The sequence below is a fragment of the Anoplophora glabripennis genome, unplaced genomic scaffold, assembly GCF_000390285.2.
Source record: "Anoplophora glabripennis isolate ALB-LARVAE unplaced genomic scaffold, Agla_2.0 scaffold95, whole genome shotgun sequence".
NCBI classification, from domain to species: domain Eukaryota; kingdom Metazoa; phylum Arthropoda; class Insecta; order Coleoptera; family Cerambycidae; genus Anoplophora; species Anoplophora glabripennis.
In genome coordinates, this window is record NW_019416252.1 from 795,569 (window position 1) to 814,889 (window position 19,321).

Sequence of the window (19,321 nt, forward strand, 5' to 3'; positions counted from 1 at the left end):
TATATGAAATATAAAAAACGGGTCATCCTATTTATAAATCATGTTTGATACATCTTTCCAAAACGCTCCGTATACTTCATAATATTTTTAAAATGTCCTCTTTAAGGCACCGCTCGATGCCCTAATAAAATATGTATTTTCTATCTATATGACATAGGAGTAATATAATCACTATTAGTCCACCCTGTATGTATTGATTTAAGACAACATTTATAAATGAATATCTCTAATACAGGAAAACACTAAATATGCAGGTATGTGGATGTAGTGAACAATGGTTAAAATAGTAAACGGTTTATAACATTTTATTTTTAAAAAAATCTTCAATATAATTATTTAACTAACCAAGAAATGTTACAATACATTACATATCATTAATAAAATAATATTTTAAAAAATATCAAATGCAACTGGTATCAGATTAATTATTTACCCTATCGAATATATCAGAGTTTTTGGTGCCACGGTGTAGTATATCTCCATACCGCACTCCCAGTCCGAAACATTCCGTAATTATTTGTGGTGGGGCGCGATAGAATGAGAGCGACCCAACTAGTAGGGACTTTAAGTTGCCCTTCATTGTACCATCTTATGAAATGTACGCTGACGACAAGCAATGCCATCGACATCCAAAGATGTCGATACTTCTTACAATTAGCTACATATTATCGTTACTATTATACAGGATGTTTCTAAAATAGTGTTCCAAACTTTATAACTCATTAAAATAAGCCAAAAAGTTCCTATTAACATGTGCCCTAAAACGCACCCTTAAGAAGTTATATCTTAAAAGGGCTCAAACAAAATTGGTTTTTTTCTGTTATTAACAAAACGATCGCAAATAAATAGAAAAAAATGTATGGGTCTTACATAACTTTTTACGTTAAATAACATGGGATACTCCGTTTTTCAAATCGACATTTCCAATGGTTTTCGAGTAAAATGAGTTTGAAAATTACTCTGCTCTTTAAGTTATTAGGCCAAAAATTACAAAAATCTGTTTACCATGGCAAATAAAAGACAACGCTTAACAATTTAAGTTATTGATAAACTGTCAATTGAGCATTGCAGTGNATTGAGTTTGAAAATTACTCTGCTCTTTAAGTTATTAGGCCAAAAATTACAAAAATCTGTTTACCATGGCAAATAAAAGACAACGCTTAACAATTTAAGTTATTGATAAACTGTCAATTGAGCATTGCAGTGTTTAAGTAGTAAAAGTGGTGAGTGGAAAATTTAAGTTTTGTTTGAGCCCTTTTAAGGGCATATAACTTCCTAAGGGTGCGTTTTAGGGCACATGTTAATAGGAACTTTTTGGCTTATTTTAATGAGTTGTAAATGCAGCAGAAGTTTGGAACCCTATTTTAGAAACACCCTGTATACCTATTTATAATTTGTATATTTTTTGTACCTAGTATCATGCCCATATCACCTTTTATGTTACAGTACTTTTTGGTGTCGATCGCTTGTCAATCAATTTTTTTGCGGTAGGTCGCCGATAGTACCCCTGATTTAAAGCAAGTAAACATTTATTTTAGATTTGTCCTAGTAATAATGGATATTTACACTAACTTTGATAACAAATATTTTTCGATTAATTTTTTTAACTTAAAGTTGAATATTAAGAAAATGACTATAAAACTTTCATTTCACAAAGATGAAACTTTACTTTCAATGAAATTTTGTTGTAAATGCAATTCTAAATACAATGTAATCGTTAATAAGAGGAAATTGGTGCAGATATATTAAATTTTTTAAGGGGTTGTAATTGGTAAACACTGAATTTTTCGGACTTTTAGTTGTTACGTTGTATTTAGAACTGCATTTGCAATAAATAAATTCTAGACCTTTTTTTAGAAAGAAATGTTATATAAAAAAGGTTTTCAGCTTAAAAAGATGCGTTTAATAATTTTATTTTCAAATATACAGGGTGCCCCAAAAAGATGGTGTATTGAGGAACTTCAATTTTTTAAATGGAACACCCTGTATATTTTTTAAGTTTTTGGGTTCTCCTTTTATTTCTGAACATATTTGATTAATCATGTTCTATACCGTTTACGATATATGAACAGTTTAATCTTCAATGTAGCTGACGGTAATTAAATTTCAAAGTCTCCATTTAATTTTCAAATAAGTATTAGATATGCCATTAATTTTTACACCAAATGAATACGTTGATATGTTACTTATTGATGGCGAGTGTCGAAATAATTCCAGAGCCGCGGAACAATTGTATAGGGACAGATTTCCTAATAGACATGTGCCATCTAGACAAACATTTTCTAATGTAGAGCGAAAATTGTGTACTGGTTCATTTCCAAACCCAAGAGGAGTTCAGCATGTACATTTGGCAAGAGACGAAGAAAATACTATCAATATTCTTGCGTTTATAGCAGTCAATCCACGTGCGTCTGTTCGTAATATTGCGGAAGAGATTGATTTAAGCAAATCTTCGCTTCACCGAATTCTAGCAAATAATGGACACCATATTATCTTTGGTTCAAAATTTAAGACCTAATGATTACAACAGATGCCTGGAATATATTGCCTGCGTTATGGTTCAGTTACATGACGACCTCAGTTCCTCCATAAAATTATGTGGACCGATGAAGCACGTTTTCACTATAATGGTATGGTTAATCGGCATAATAGTCATTACTAGTCTGTCGAAAATCCTCACTGGGTCAGAGAAACCCATTTTCAATCCATTTGGGGAAGTAATGTGTGGTGCGGCTTATTTAATGGACAATCTTATTGAAGAAGTTCCATTAAATGAGCGCCTCTCTATGTGGTGGCAGCAAGACGGAACACCACCTCATAACTCGCATGTTGTAACGCATTTTTAGACTGAAAGATTTTCAGGGACCTGTTAGGTGGCCTGCACGGTCACCTGACCTGAGTCCTCTCGATTTTTATCTGTGGGGACATTTAAAGCAAGTTGTGTACGCTGAAAAACCAAATAACGTTGAAGATCTACGGAATAAAATCAGTCGTGCTTGCCGTCAAATATCTCCAGAAGTTATACGGTTTCTTGTACACAAGCACTTTTAAGGAGGTATGAATTGTGTCAAAATGAAAATGACCGGCAATTTGAACACATTTTATAATAGCTATAATGTTTTTTATTTTGTATTATTCCTGAGAGTACTTATTAGAGAAATGTTACTCCAAAAAATATTAATTAAATTAAACGGTTAATGATAGGTATAGAACATGGTTAATCAAATATGTTCAGAAATAAAAGGAAAACCCAAACACTTAAAAATATAGAGGGTGTTCCATTTAAAAAATTGAAGTTCCGCAATATACCATCTTTTTGGAGCACCTTGTATATTTGAAAATAAAATGATTAAACGCATCTTTTTAAGCAGAAAACCTTTTCCATATAAATTTCTTTCTATCTCGACTAGTTTCCGAGTTAATGCCTCTCAAGATAGCTCTGGGACACCCTATATACAGGGATGGCCAAAAGTACGGAATAAAATTCATATCTTATGAATGAGTTAATTTTTTTTAAACGCCGAAACACGTTAACTGATTTTGATTTTTTCCCATCTTTCTGTTATATAATAATTAATTTTTCTTCAATCCCCTAACCCCCAGCTACCCCTACTTTTTTTTTCAAATGGAAACAAAGGCATGAGGGGGCTCGTTGAAATGCTTATAGAAAACCGAATCCAGCCATACCAAATAAACAAGTTTTATTTTCTCAATAACAAGTTTTTTTTTCATTTAGAAATTGAAACAACTAGATAATTTATAAAAATAAACTCAATGTCGCAAATACTGAAAATGTCTTCCATTCACTAATTGGAATTCTCCAAGACGATAGTAAAAGCTGTCCACAGCATCCTGAATGACTTCAGCTGGTAAATATGCATCTCCGCCCTAATCTTGTTCTTTAAATTCTCAATATTATCCGGTCTGTCCTGGTAGACTCTTTCTTTCAGGGGTGTTAAGTCGAGGGATCTTGGCGGCCATTCAGCTGTACCCCGTCTACCAATCCAGCGATTTGGAAACATTTCATCTAAGTATCTTCGAACATCAATACCAAAATGTGGGGGAGCGCCATCTTGTTGGAACCAAATTCTTTCATTCGGTATATCTGGATCAATTTCATGAGGGAAAATCACAGCTAGAGCAGGTATCAGGTCAAATGTTAGGAAATCCAGGTAGCGTGCGGCAGTAAGATTTTCTTCAAAAAAGAATGGGCCCAAGATTCTGTTGTTGATGATACCTGCCCATACATTAACTTTTTGTGGATGCTGCGTATGCGATTCGCATGTCCAGTGTGGATTTTCCTGGGACCAAAAGCGATAGTTGTGCCTGTTAACCACTCCATTTAAATAAAACGTAGCTTCATCCGAAAAAAGTACGTCTCGTTGAAAACCATTATTGTCGTCACACCGTCTCATCATTTCCTCACAAAATTGTAATCGCCTATCATAATCGTCTTCCAAAAGCTCTTGGACAAGACATACCTTATAGGGGTGGTATTTCTCTTGTTTCAGAAACATTCGAATTGCAGTTCGAGAAGCATCGTGATTGCGGGCCAATGAAACAGTTGAAGTATGAGGATTTTCAACAAGTTCTAATGCAATGTCTAATTTCTTTTCTTCATTCAAAGCACGTGCCCGTCCAGTTTTGGGCAAAGTCTGTACTGTACCGTGTTCCTCAAATTTGTGAAATATTTTACTAACTGTCCCTTGCGAGATTTGGTTTTCGGGATATTTCGCATTAAATAAATCGCGCACTTCAGCCTGACTTCTTATTTTGTCTCCACATCCAAGCAATATCAAGATTTCGATGCGTTGCCTTTCCGACAATACCATTGCAATTCAGTAAATAACTTGATTTTGACACAATAGTAACGTTTCGAACTCCAATTTACAACTAAAGCGAAAAATTAACCAGAAAGCCTGGCAAGTAAGTGGTGCCAAAAAAACGCAACATAAAAAATATATCTTTTTTGCGTTAGCAGTGATAGGTACAGTTTCAAATTCTTTATTTTATTCTGTGCAAATTCATGGAGGATAACACTGAAGATAATTAAATTTTATTTCACTTGTTAAGTAGGTGTTTTATACAACCCTAAAAACCTTGCTATTGAAAAAATAAAACTTGTTTATTTGGTATGGCTGGATTCGGTTTTCTATAAGCTTTTCAACGAGCCCCCTCCTGTCTTACGTTTCCATTTGAAAAAAAGTAGGGGTAGCTGGGGGTTAGGGGGTTGAAGAAAAATTAATTATTATATAACCGAAAGATGGGAAAAAATCAAAATCAGTTAACGTGTTTCGGCGTTTAAAAAAAATTAACTCATTCAAAAGATATGAATTTTATTCCGTACTTTTGGCCATCCCTGTAGCTATATGACCTAAATTTATTTTATTTTTTGGAGCATTTAACACCATGTAACTCAAGAACTGTTGAGATTTTGAAATACCTATGTTCATGACGAACTACCATTACTTTTTGTTGTTCTATACGTCTCCGAAATCTGATAGATTAAAACTGGGAGCCTGTATATATTGCTAATATTAAAATTAAACAATATTTACTCAGTGGTGAAGGCACTTCATTAGTGTATTTGGTGGATTTAATATTCACACAAATTATCGTTTCGTTTCTAGAGCTTAATTTTATTTAATTAGATACGCTTTCAAGGAATGAAATTAACAAAGACGTGATCTGAAGAAACCAAAAAAAATTATAAACTAACTAAGCAATCCCTTTACAATTCTATCATGTTTTACAACGGCCTATATTCACCATAATAAACAGAAACACATTTCCTAATAGTCCCATTACCTTCTACGCTGGTACTAGCATTCAGAATAATCCATAAGGGACTATTCCGGCATTATAGTAGGTCAATGTGTCTACACGACAGACTTGGTTGTTGAATCACGACGGAGAACACCCTTATCACGGCGGTTAGTGGGGGTAAACCACCCCCCATTGGCCAAGATTGCCGTAACTCTCTCGCCGCTTTGGCAGATTTATTCAAACGGCCAGTTTGATAGTCAAAGCTAAGATTTCTGCAGGAGTCGTAGACTACTCTGCTCGAAGTACTTAAAATTTCGACCATGCTTTCCAGTGGGGATATAATATTAAAGTGTCTGTCTTTGGTCCTGGAACTGTTGTTCCGCAGGATTTTTAAAATGTACTAGTTACGATTTTCTTGTGAATAAAATTTCTGTTTTTTTAATACGGGGTGAGTAGTATGAGGAGATAATAGAAATGTCTCAGTCCGGAGGAAAGAAAGGGGGAGGCAAGGGCCCTCCCAAGGATAAGAATAAGGAGAGCGATGATGGAGCTGGGAAAGGAGGTATTAATATAATAATACAAAATATAGAGGTGGACAGGTTATTTTGTTAGTTTTTATGCAATTTCAAAGGAAAGTTTGTTGATATACTCGTAATAGGATATTGTTTCTTTCATTTTAAAAGTTTTTTTGTTCATATTCCAGCCTGTGAATACAGCACTTATTCTTTTAAAATTCAAAATATGTGCAGGGAGTCCCAGAAACAAGTGCCAACATTTTAACCGCACATGTAACTCATCAAAATCAACTTTCAAAATCTCTGAGGTTTTAATGACACACTTTTTGTTTAAATTTTTATTACATGCCGCTAGAGTCGAAACGCTTAGTTGAGTTAAAAATACACTAAATGAAGCACAGAAATAGGATATTGTTTTAAGTTATTTATTTGTGACATAGTTTCCGTTTCTCCTTTCTATATTTTTTGGAAATTTTGCCACTTTTGAAAAAAATTAAAAAATTAGTTAAATAAACCTTCATGAGTTATTTTTTTGAAAATAGTTTTGCCTAACCAAGAATCTAACTGAAAAAAACAGACAAATACAAAAAACACATCACTATACGTATATCTGTTTTAGACTAATAATTAGAATTTAGGCTAGTAAAAAAAATTAAGACATTGAGTCACTCTATAAAATATTCGCATACGTTACTTAGATATTTGTTTAATCCATAGGTCCATTAACAATATCTTAATGGGTACAAATAAAATGTTGGAATTAAAACTGCACTGAATTACACAATTATACAAATGTCTAGCCTGAATTAATTTGTATATATTATTATCTGTTTTGTTTGTTATGAACTATATCATTTTTGCTACTTATTTTTGTTTATTTATTTAATTTTTATCAGAACCAACTCGAAAATTGATAGTTTTATGTTTCTTGTTATGAGAATTACGAATTTGATATTGAATTTGCCGCTATCTGTACAGGGCGTTAATTCCACCCTGTTACATCAGTGAATCAGAAAAATATATTTTTTGTCTAATAAATTATGGCTAAAGTGACTCAAAAATCTAAAAGGCAGTTCAATTTAACACAGAAAAGGTAATCTTGTTTAATTGATCTAACTTTATCGATTTTTGAGTTATTTGCATTTTCCTATGTTCACATTAACTTTGTTGCTACCCGTGAAAAAAATTAAAAAATTAGTCTTGCTCCAAATTGATCAGTCAAGAGTTATTTTTGTTTATTTATATAAAGCTCCATATTTACGTTCCGATAATAAAGAAGGTGAATCTTAGATAGTTTCCAATGAAATAATCTGCATATTATTGCATTTTCGAATTTCCCATTAAATTTATGGCCTAATTTATAAAAAGGCACTGGGTCCAAAATCTCAGATTTCAGTGTTATTTAATTGAAAAATTGTTAGCTTTATGAAAAAAAAAAAACAACAACAATAAAGAGATTTTTTAAAATAATAATTTTTGTATTTGTCAGTGGGGTAACAATATTTTTTAATAAAGGCATTCGCCACTATTTTTCTCTACTACCTTACAAAAAAATTCAAGTAGGTACTTTTTAAAAATGCCAAATACATTCCGTAAAATTTCAAATATGGAATGGTTATATAAAAAAAGAATTTTATTAAGGAAAATTTAACACATCTCAAACAGTAAACATTTTCTATTATCGTATTTATAACAATAATAATTTTTAATACTCTAAAACTCTGATCAGTAAAAATTCAGTAAAAATGCATATGTCCTGTAGCTTATACTCGTACAATACATAGTTAGTTGTATTAAGAATTGTTACAATTTTGACTTAATAATTTAGCATTTTAACATTATTAGTTAACAGATCTAAGTCTAAGTATCTAATTTTTTACTTTTATTTAGGTACAGTTTCATACTTTAATACATTTGTTTATTAATGAGTTTATCTTATAAAAACTGTATCCTTGACCTACTGATAACAATTCGTTATAAAAATGACTATCGCTCTACACAAAATTAGGATACTTAAATTAAATAATCGCACGATTTCACAATTCCGCAATTTTCTGTAAAAAAAAACATATTTTTATATTTCGTACTCTTGATAAATACAATAAATTTTTTGTAAAATTACATATACCTGAATGTACTCGTATATCATATTTAACAAACTGTAACGGCAAAAAGGAAAAATGTTATCCTATAGAAGCTATTACCAAAATTTCATTAATTTGATTTTGTCACAGATAAAGCACTAAGGGAAACAGACAATTAATTTTGATTTATAATCCATTTTTAGATAGATATGAACGTTAAGGTTGGGTTTTTCTAACACGGTTTTCCACCTTTAATTTAGATAATTTTTCAAATTACATTACATTTCAATAAAAAAATATAATATTTAAAGACCTCTGTAACATATTTGACGTAGGAGTAATTAGAAAATGCTGTTGTTTACTTAATTTAAAACTGGAAATAATTAAATTCGTGCAGCGTTTATTATCAACTTTTAGCAATACACCCAGTATATAGCGAGTTGTTATTAAAATTTAAGAATGTTCCTGAGATCATTTTAGAATTTAATGAATAGAACCACTGTTTTTTAAAATAAAATTTATTGAATTCATAAAAATTTATGACATTTAGGTACTCACATATCTCTCAAGATAATTGTTGTAAATTGATGAAACTTATTTCAACAACGTTTTGATATAAAAGAGTAATAACTCGATTATTCATTTTTCCAATAAAATAGAAGTTAACATTTTTCTTGAAAACACTTATCCAATTTCCAAAATACGTTAAAGTTCTAGGACTTTTTGTGGGAAATGTATCCGCTGCTAGTTGTAATATTTCTGAATCAATGAAATGAATTCGAAACTTCTTCAACATATTTGTTGTATTCGGACATATTGGAATAATTGTGACATCTTTTTAAATTCAACGCTCTTTATTGAAAATCAGTACCTTTAGATCCCTGGTTCATTAAAACTGTTTGGTTTAAAATAATCCAAGGAACAACCTCTGAGGTTAGAATGCTGATATAGAAAACGCCCTGTATACAAAGAGACAGCAGTTATTATTTTTCAATTACATAAATCTATTACTCTACAGGAGCAGAGAGAATAGGAACTTCATTTATACATTTATATACGTTTATCAAAAAGTAATTTCTGTTAAGTATATTTTTTATTGATTCCATATATTTTTTCAGGTAACTCCAAGGAGTCGAAGGACAAGGAGAAGGAGGAAACCACCAGTAACCCTGAGGGAGATGAAACGCCTAGTTCTAAACCTCAGAGTGCGGGTCCCAATGTCAGGGATGCAGCTCAGAGGATCCTGGTGCTCTGCCAGAAGGGAGAATGGGGTCCGGTGGACCAAGTGCTCAAATCTATGGAGAAGGCCATCGTTAACGCTGGAGACGACGCCAACACCGTACCCTTAGCTGGAATCCTAGATGCGGTAATGCTTATGTTAATATTTAACAACAAAAAATGTTAAAATGTATAGTGTTGTAGTAAAAAAAGTTGGAATGAATAATCATAGAAAGAAATATGTTGACCAAAACTTGTATTTTTTGTTGATATTCTCTAAATTCAAAATATTTTCTTAGTTTTCTATAACTGAAGATTTATTTCGCTTTCCTATGTCGCAGAAACATAAATCGTAAGATGTATGTATGGAGGAAACCATTAATAGTAATTATCTTTAATGTCAAAACGGACTATAAATTTAAACAGTACCAAACAAATCATGTGGCAATGCAGACTCTATTTTCAAGCAATAAAAGTACAGCGCACTGTCATGCAAGCCCATTAAAATGCACATACAACCATTAGCTTTGTCAAAAACGCCAAAGGGTTTGTTAAATTACAACCCAGCATTTTTGAATGACGTCATTATAAAATCCATAAAAAATGTATGTTAAGTCGATTAAGTTCGCTAGACAACTAAAGATAATAACAGTTACAACATTTATAAAGCAAATAAGATTGCTTCTTAAAGTTAGTTAAAATTATAATAAAAACAACTATCGTAAAAACATTTAAGATTACATACAATTCATCTTAGGCGTACTGTAAAAAAGACAAGGATGAATTTTGTTTAGCCAGAAACACACTCACTGTGTGTTTCTGTGTTTCCATGGAACCCGCAACAATTTACAGGAACCAAGACAGTATTGCTCAATCCATTTATTATCTCTAAATTGGAATATAATAATATCACTACCCCCCGCCCCCATTCTAATCACAGGGATTAGCCTAGAATACAGGAACGAGGGAAACCTGGAAAACATCATTAATTATGGGGATATTCAAACACCGACCAGTATCAGTACACCTTGACCCAAGCCAAAGTTTTTCCACCCTACCATAACTACAGAGAAGGCGCCTCTCTACGAATATAACTGATCTACGGTATTCCGGTACTGACGCCTTAAACTGCCTCAAAAAAACAGGTAAAAAATAGCAGAAATTCATGAAAAAGTGCTAGGAAAAATACAATTTTTTTTCTATATTCAAATGTTTATTTATATAGTTAAGACCCCGTCCAACGTGAATCCGCGGTCAAAATTAATGGTTCTCTTTCTAACCTCAAAAAAAACGGGTCAATTAAGGTCAGATATCACGAATTTTCAAACAATAACAGATTTACGCCAAATTTGGCATACGAAAGTTTTCTGGCTCGATGACAACGGATCCGACGTCAATTTTGCAAAATTCAAGATGGCGGATAAAAGATGGCCAATCAAATTTTCAAATAATAACAGAATAGCAAAACAGAATAGCAAAAAATTTGGTATATGGGGGTTTTCGGGGTCGCTGATTACGTATTCGAGGTCAGAATTGCGAAATTCATATTCATTCATATTCATATTCATATTTTACTTTATAAGCTGAGTAGGTACCCAATCATGTGTTAACCTACTTTTGTTCGGCTATATCTTGTTCTTTTTTCTGTAAAAGATCTATTTACGGGTTCAATTTTGCAAATCTGATCTTGGATTCGTGATCAGTGACCTCGAAAACCCCCGTATACCAAATTTGGCGCGAATGTGTTATTTTTTGAAAATTTGGTAGTCCATCTTGGATCCGCCATCTTGAATTTTGCAAAATTGACCTCGGATCCGTGATCAGCGACCCCGAAAACCCCCGTCTACCAAATTTGGCGCGAATTTGTTATTTTTTGAAAATTCGTGACATCTGACATTAATTGACCCGTTTTTTTGAGGTTACAAAAAGAACCATCAATTCTGACCGCTAATTCACGTTCGGCGGGGTCTTAACTATATAAATGAACATTTAAATATAGAAAAAAAATTGTTTGTATTTTTCCTATCACTTTTTCATGAATTTTTCCTATTTTTTACCTGTTTTTTGAGGTTAGGGATTTCCTGTGATGTGAGCTCAATTCTGACACCGGATTCGTGATCAGGACTACAGATAACAAATGTCGCATGAAAAGTACAGACAACTTTTCTTTTTTTGTGTGGCTGTGATTATCCACTCTAAGGAATATGTCATATAATATTTTGATTAAGGGCGTCATATTCTTTAAATAGTGTTTTCCACAAAGACAAATAATTTCAAACATTTAATGTATAATCTAAAGCTTATTAGATAATAGGAATGTTATGTCATGCCATCTGGATATTTTCAAAGTCGCCGCAGTAAAACCAATAAACAGGTGCAAAAAACGATCAAACCATCAAGATTTTAGGAACTGAAATCTACGAAAATACTAATATTTTTATATACAACTCCACATGTAAAAATTGTTATAACATTTACTTCCTTAGTCCTACATATAAAATTGTTTACTTTTATTTATAAGTACGTGAAAATAATTCTTAAAATGTGGGGTTAGGATAACAGCAAACGCATGTTTTACAAACTCTTTTTTTTAGTTATTATTTTATTTGAGTAAATTTAAATAGTAACAATGAATAAACAAAACATCAAGGATTTTATTTTTGTGCTTACTTTTGTTCTACACGTTTTACTTTTCAAAATTTCAGTACCTAAAAACGCCAGACATTTGACTATTTCTCAGCCATGGATATTGCCACCTTAAACGATTCCTTCTTAATGATCTAGCTCCACGGCGTAACTGTGATTCATTAATAACTCTAAATGCTCGTAAATTTATTACAAGATAGATTTCTTTCTACGATTCTCACTCTATCATCCGGACTTCGTCTTTGTTTCGTCTTCCCACTCCTAGATCACAATGGTTGATAAATCATTCACAAATGCAAAATTATGTGGATATTTTTCATGATTTCATATAAAGTTTTATCTAGCCGCAACGCGCTGTATCGATTTTTAATTTTATTTACGACCTGTTTCTTGTAGATATTTTTAAATTTGTTATTTGTATGTATGTTAGTATATATTCTATATTTAAACATTAATATTTTCATGCACAATTACGCATAATTTTTATCAGTTATTTTTTCCGTCTATCAATGGTTTTAACTGTCAGGTGGTATTATGTAAAAATATGTAAAAAAAATATTGAATACGCTTTTTCTACAAAGCATGGTAAACAATTTTGTCCTTTGTAAGGACGCGCTTACTAGTTTTCAATGTTCGCCCATTCTCGAGATAAATAGATATCGGCTCGTTTACCGAATTTCGTCCCCAGTTCATTGTCATTGACGACAACAATGGGGGAATTTAATATTAGTAATGGAATGGCTCTATTGAACAAACAGATAAATTGTCCGTTGTTTCCAGGCGACGGGAATGACACCTCTCATGTACGCAGTCAAAGACAACAGGACCTCCTTGATTGACAGAATGATCGACCTGGGGTCCGACGTAGGAGCCAGGAACAATGTAAGTTGAGCACGATGATATTAGATGGCGAAATTTCGCGAGAAAAATTATATTAATCACCTTTAAAACTTAACGCGTCACGTGACGCGAAAAATTTGCTATGTCGTCAACACGGAATATTAATATTGATATATTTTAAACTCATTTCAAACAAATTTAATTCAGATGGTTCAGATTCGTCATTTTATTTCCAAATTGTTGATACAAAATAGCCATACATTCATATAAGTACAATTTTTTAACAATGATTTTTCTTTACTTCGTATCTTTAATTTTAAGGATAATGAAAAAATAACGTTTTCAGAAACTCCATTGTTTGACAATTCCAGGAAGAACTTTGAGACACCAACGAAAAGTATTTTCCACTAAAATATAATACCGAGTATAATATGCTTTATGTCAAGTACCTAATTATCATGGAGACATTATCTAAAAAAATTAATACTGTCAAAATTATTAATTATAAAGTTGTACAATTAATTTTATTATCAAAAATATTAATGTAAAATATATTTATTATATATTTATATAATTAACGTAAGTAAAGGTGAAAATTCCGTCAGTTTTTATTCAATTATGGCCATTTCTTCGCCAATGAATATTTACGAAAATCAATATGCATTTGGTTCGCAATTGTATTTAAAAAAGGAATCTTTCATATTCTCAAAATTAATTATTTTCTTTAACTTATAATAAATTTATGTATTTAAAGACGTATTTACAACAAACAATGTATTTTAAGTGAAATAAATAGTTTTATATTTATTTTCGAATTATTTAACTATGCTGTTTTATTTTAGAATTAAAAATAAATAACCCGAAAATTACTCTATTTCCAAATAAAATATAACAGATCTGTTTTCTTTAAAATACAACTAGAAATGAACTGATAGAATTTTCAGAATAATCAGTGGCGTTGAAATTGGGGTTTTTAGTAGTGTTTATCCTTACTCTGTTGAGTCAAAGGTCCAAATTTCGTTAACCTGAATCAAAAGTCTTCCATATATTAGCGTAATTGTGTCATTTTTTAAATTTTAATACTCTGCGTCAGAAACTAAGCCTTTTAGAAAAACTTTCTGCCTTAAAATGATCTACGGAATCATCTCCTTAAAAAAATATGTACACGGTGTTTGTAAATAAGTGCGAAATATATTAGGCCGAAGTCATTTTCTGAAAAAAAGTTCATATAAACGTAGGTCGAAATATGCTTCGTTCGCGAGGTACAGAGTGTTTAAATTTAAATTTATTATTTATTTTTGTTAATTATTTGAGAGTTTTAAAAATATTGACTCAAAATTTGATGGTTGTATTTTATTTAGAAATATTGACAACAACCAACTAGATAATGTCTCAATAGAAATTGCAATAAAATATATATTTTTTTCTCAAAAATGGTGCATCCTACGAAAAAACTTAGAGAGACCAATTTCATTCAGAATGGCGGATTTCTAAAAAAAAACAAATCAAAACGGGAAAAAGTAGTGGCGTACCATTTTTTTTATTAAAAAAAGTTGTGGCATCTCGCACGAACGTTACTGGTGCAAGTGGAAATATTCAGGTCAACCCAAAAAATGCACATTTATCCCTCCAAAGCGTTTTTCAAATATCGAGTCAATATCTTTAAAACTCTGAAATAATTAATAAAAATAAATAAAAAATGTATACACTATATCTCGGAAATGAAGCATATTTCGACCTACGTTTATATGAACTTTTTTTCACAAAATAACTTCGGCAACCACCTCCTAAAATATTTCGCACTTATTTACAAACACCCTGTATATTTACGTTACAAAAGAAAGCTGAACGTTTCATAACTAATTCTTGCCATACTGATCACTGTCAAACTTTTTTTTAAAATCTGCCCTTACCCTGTCTTTGCATACACAAGTATGCCACTCTGCTTAAGATTCATTCACAAAAACATCTGTACGTTAGTAGAAATTCTCTGTGGGGCAGTTACAAGACGAAATACGAAGACCATTTTAAAATTCCACGTGATAAACTTAACTAAATCAAAGAAAAATTGGATAAAGGATCTCGCACAAATTTTATGGAAAATGGATCCCCGGTGGATCTCTCTCAAATTTTGGGAATGAACCCAAAGGTCAGGAGATGCATTCGGCTCATTATACCACACCACCAAAAAAGGTATCAAACCAACACATGCAATATATGGTTTCCGGTATATTTTTGAGCGCTGGACACGAATACGTCATTATTTTTGCTCTAGCACGTATCAGTCTTCAGCAAATCGCTGAAGAAGCTTCATAAAACTGAAGAAAGAACCATCATGGTTCTTCAGCGTTTTACTGAAAACGGAAGAATTTTACATCAACTCTAAATGCGGACTCATATCAAAATTGTTACCCATTTTCTGCGTTACCCAGGACCAACGGCGTGACATGTGCAGTAATATCCAATAATAGGTTCCTCGTCTTCTTCGATATCTTCTTCCACTGCATGATATGCAATAAACACTTGATGGGTAGTTGTACGGCGAAACCTGGATTTAACTCTTACGCGTATAAAACCTGATTCATTCAGCTTTTGATCCATTTTCAAACCCCCACCACCTTCTAAATTGTCTTGAATGTAAGATGGAGCGAGTTTTACTGCTACTAAATGTGCTTTAATTACCTTAAGTCCTCAAGTAATAACTGAAGAACCATGGTGTTTATCTTCAGTTTACTGAAGCTTCTTCAATTGAAGGCTTAAGGTAACTGGAGCACATTTGACCCCAGAATCGTGCTCAGCGTGCAAAAATACACCGGAAACCACATATCGCATGAGAATCACAGGCCACAATGTTCTTTCTTCAGTTTCCTGAAGTTTCTTCAGCGATTTGCTGAAGACTGATACGTGCTAGAGAAAAAATGATGACGTATTCGTATCCAGCGCTCAAAAATATTCCGGAAACCAAATATTACATGTGTGGGTCTGATACTTTTTTTGATGGTATGGTATAATGAGCCGAATGCATCTCCTGACTCTTGTGATAACTTTTGATCAGGATGCTCTGAAGAGTTCATTCCCAAAATTTGAGAGAGATCCACCGGGGATCCATTTCCATAAGGTTTGTGCGGGGTCCTCTCAGTTCGCATAATATTTTGACAACTAGTATAAAACCTTTGAATATTCCTGGTATTAAGAACAAAATAAAATAACTTGTACTTCCTTGTTTGTTTTTTTTTTTGTTTTAATAATTTGTATTTTTGTTATTTATTTATTGTGATATGATTTACCGTTGATGGTTTTTGTGTGTACACATATTTTTATTTTGACTTGCCACAAACATTGTTGCTGTAATTTTACGTAGTTAATAGAGACTACCAAATAGTACTACTTTTCTTAGTGTAAAATATTTCCTCAAACAGAAGTAAATTTAAAAATATTTGACTGTAACTCTTCTGGGACATTTATTTAAACAGACAAATTTGTATAAAATTAACTAAACATTGTTACAAATTAATAATATCGCACTCTATCGAGCATAAAAGATTTGTCTCTGATAAAGGAACACCCTCCGTTTGACTGGGATATCTAAATCCGTCCTCATCCCCCATTCCTTGCTTCGATTTCACATTTCTCAAATGCATTTCGTGCATCGTATTACTTAATGGATTATTGCAAAATGTGCTCCATCATGGTATTTACGGATTAATACGGCCATTAGGTACTTTTGGATATTAATAGCCATTTAACCTGATTGGAAAGTAATCGACGGGAGTGGCATGCGTAAATCCTGGCAGCAATTCGCAGAAAAGGGCAGATGACAAGCTGACAATTTAAGTCATAATTTAATGTTCTCAGACAAATTTTGCTAAAACGAAAGCATGAAAAACATTTTATATGGGGAAGTGAATACTGTTTAAACATTCTGCGAACGACAAATAGGATTACTGGAATATAATTGTTGTATATTTTTTTGTGACGCGAACAGTTTCCTTTTCCAGTAAGTCAAAGTATCTAATAAATTAATTGCATTTGGACTCGGTGAAACTAGACTGGCTCGACGGCTATTGTCTAGTTATTTTTTTTGTGATATTGTTTAAGTTTCTTCCTTATTTGTAGCATAGTTTAATTTATTCCTCTGTTTATTGATATTTTCCACGTATAAAATAAAAAAAATATTAAATTAATCTTTGTGCTAAAAGAATCAGTTAAAGTTTATTTTTGTTAAACTATTTTTGCCTAACCAAAATTCGCCCGCTGAAAATACCAGCTAAGTAAAAAATGCTCAATAATATTATTGAAGACTCTGGTGCAAGAAGGGTCTGCGTCTGCGAATTATATTTTCGTAGATATAGGTTTAATAATGTAGGTACTCCTCTAGTGGAATTGTGGGATCTGTGGGTTAATGGAAACTAAACTATAAAATAAAAGCACTTATGGGTTAGATTTTTTGCGCCTCAACTGACTACAATGTGTACCTTCAGAATATGAATTTAAAAAATTATGCTGAATGAGGCAATTGGAGTTTAACCACGAATTGACTTTAAAATAAGTGGTTTTTGCACGTGCCACAGGAATACTTTTATACTAGAAGCTATAAAATCTTTCTTTTATGACTTCATTTTTGTAAGAAATAGGTAACTAGACACCTCCTAGCATTATAGAATAAATACCGGGTTGAATTGCCGCACGACATTCTGAGAAAAGATTGTTTAAAAAACAGGAAATTAAAAAAATACGTAGGTATATCTGAATGAATCTACATTAAGAAAATAACCGCCAGAAAGTTCGAAAGTTTCGAGAATCGACCTAATAGGTACTATTTTTCTAACGAATTATCGATGGTAAACACGCAATTCAACCAAATTCGGCAAATTGGCGATAATTTCTATTATATAATATGTCCACCGGGCCCCTAAACATCCGGTATTGCCAAATGCGAGTATTACAGAAGCCGACTAATATTGATAATATTTTGTAGGCTTTGATCTTTTTGTATTGATATTTATATCTCCCACCTAAAATAATTATTTGTAAAAACTGAAAATTAACTATATCCATTTACATAATTACAGAGAAACATAAAGGACGTTCTTAAAATAACGAAAATATTATACGTACGTAGTGGTTATCTTTTATAATTTTTTATAACTTTTTATAATTTGTGTTATTGTTTACTGTTTTTTTTACTTTTGTACTTTATTGATATCTGATTTTGTTACTGCATTTATTTTTATTAGCTATTTCTCCCACCCTTGGTTTTAACTGTCAGGTCATGTAACTTAAATAAATAAATACCTTTAATACAGCACCTTCATAAATAATTCCAAGTAACGTGACCAGTAATATTGTTTGGGATAGTAATTTTATTCCTTTTACGTTGGCTATTAAATTTTGGTAAAATTAAAAATTATTAAAACTAAAATTACATTAAAACAACAATCTGTTAAAACGGCTATACAATCAATCAGCGACCCCATCATTTCGCGCGTAGACGTAACTGTTTGTCATTGTTCATTGTAAATGAATCATTAATATTGGTAACGCTAAAATTTAGGGATTTTTAGTTGACAGTACCATCCATGCAATGTTGGTTGCCTAAGCTCGGTGATCACGTGGCTTGTAATCATTTATGAAGGCTCTGTACAACTAACATAACTTATCTACACAGTAAAAAAATAGCAATAGATTCAAAGTTATTTATGAGTAAAATCATTTTGGTGTTTTTAGTGACTATTTTGATTGAATTGAAGGTTTAAAAATTAAATTATTAACACAATTTTTAGTTAGAAGAACTAAAATATGTGGGAATGAAAACGCGCTGTGTAAAAATTACGCAATTCCTTGTTAATATTACGCATTTCTGAATAGGTGGACCATAAAGTTGTGTACAAACATATACCGACACGCAGATTGAAAATTTATTAATTTTTTTATACTATACAGGGTGGGCCACCAGTAACGCCTCGGTCGGTAGGCACCAAACGGCAAATGTTATAGAAATCTGTTTAGGTAGGTACGTGTAGGTTCATTACGGATACATTTTAAAAATATTTTGAAATATACAGGGGGTCCAGGAAAAGCGTATCATATCAAAGTTTGTATTTTTAAATGGAATACCCTGTATTTTAATGCATTTTTGAAAGCACCATTAGAAAATAGGTGAATTTTATTAAAGGTTCTGCATACCTAGGACTTATTGTTTGCGAGATATTTCAATTTTAGTGAAAATGCAGGCTTAACTTAGAAATTTAA

At 32.0% G+C, this 19,321-nt stretch overlaps 1 protein-coding gene across 1 annotated transcript in view; it reads left to right on the forward strand.

Moving 5' to 3' along the window:
* Positions 1-6,240: 6,240 nt before the first annotated feature.
* Positions 6,241-19,321, forward strand: part of LOC108905829 (serine/threonine-protein phosphatase 6 regulatory ankyrin repeat subunit A) — a 52,406-nt gene continuing 39,325 nt past the window's right edge. Inside the window, exons 1-3 of the mRNA XM_018708858.1 lie at positions 6,241-6,328; positions 9,484-9,731; positions 13,010-13,111. Coding sequence (XP_018564374.1) covers positions 6,241-6,328; positions 9,484-9,731; positions 13,010-13,111 — 438 coding nt within the window. The remainder of the gene's footprint in view (positions 6,329-9,483; positions 9,732-13,009; positions 13,112-19,321) is intronic.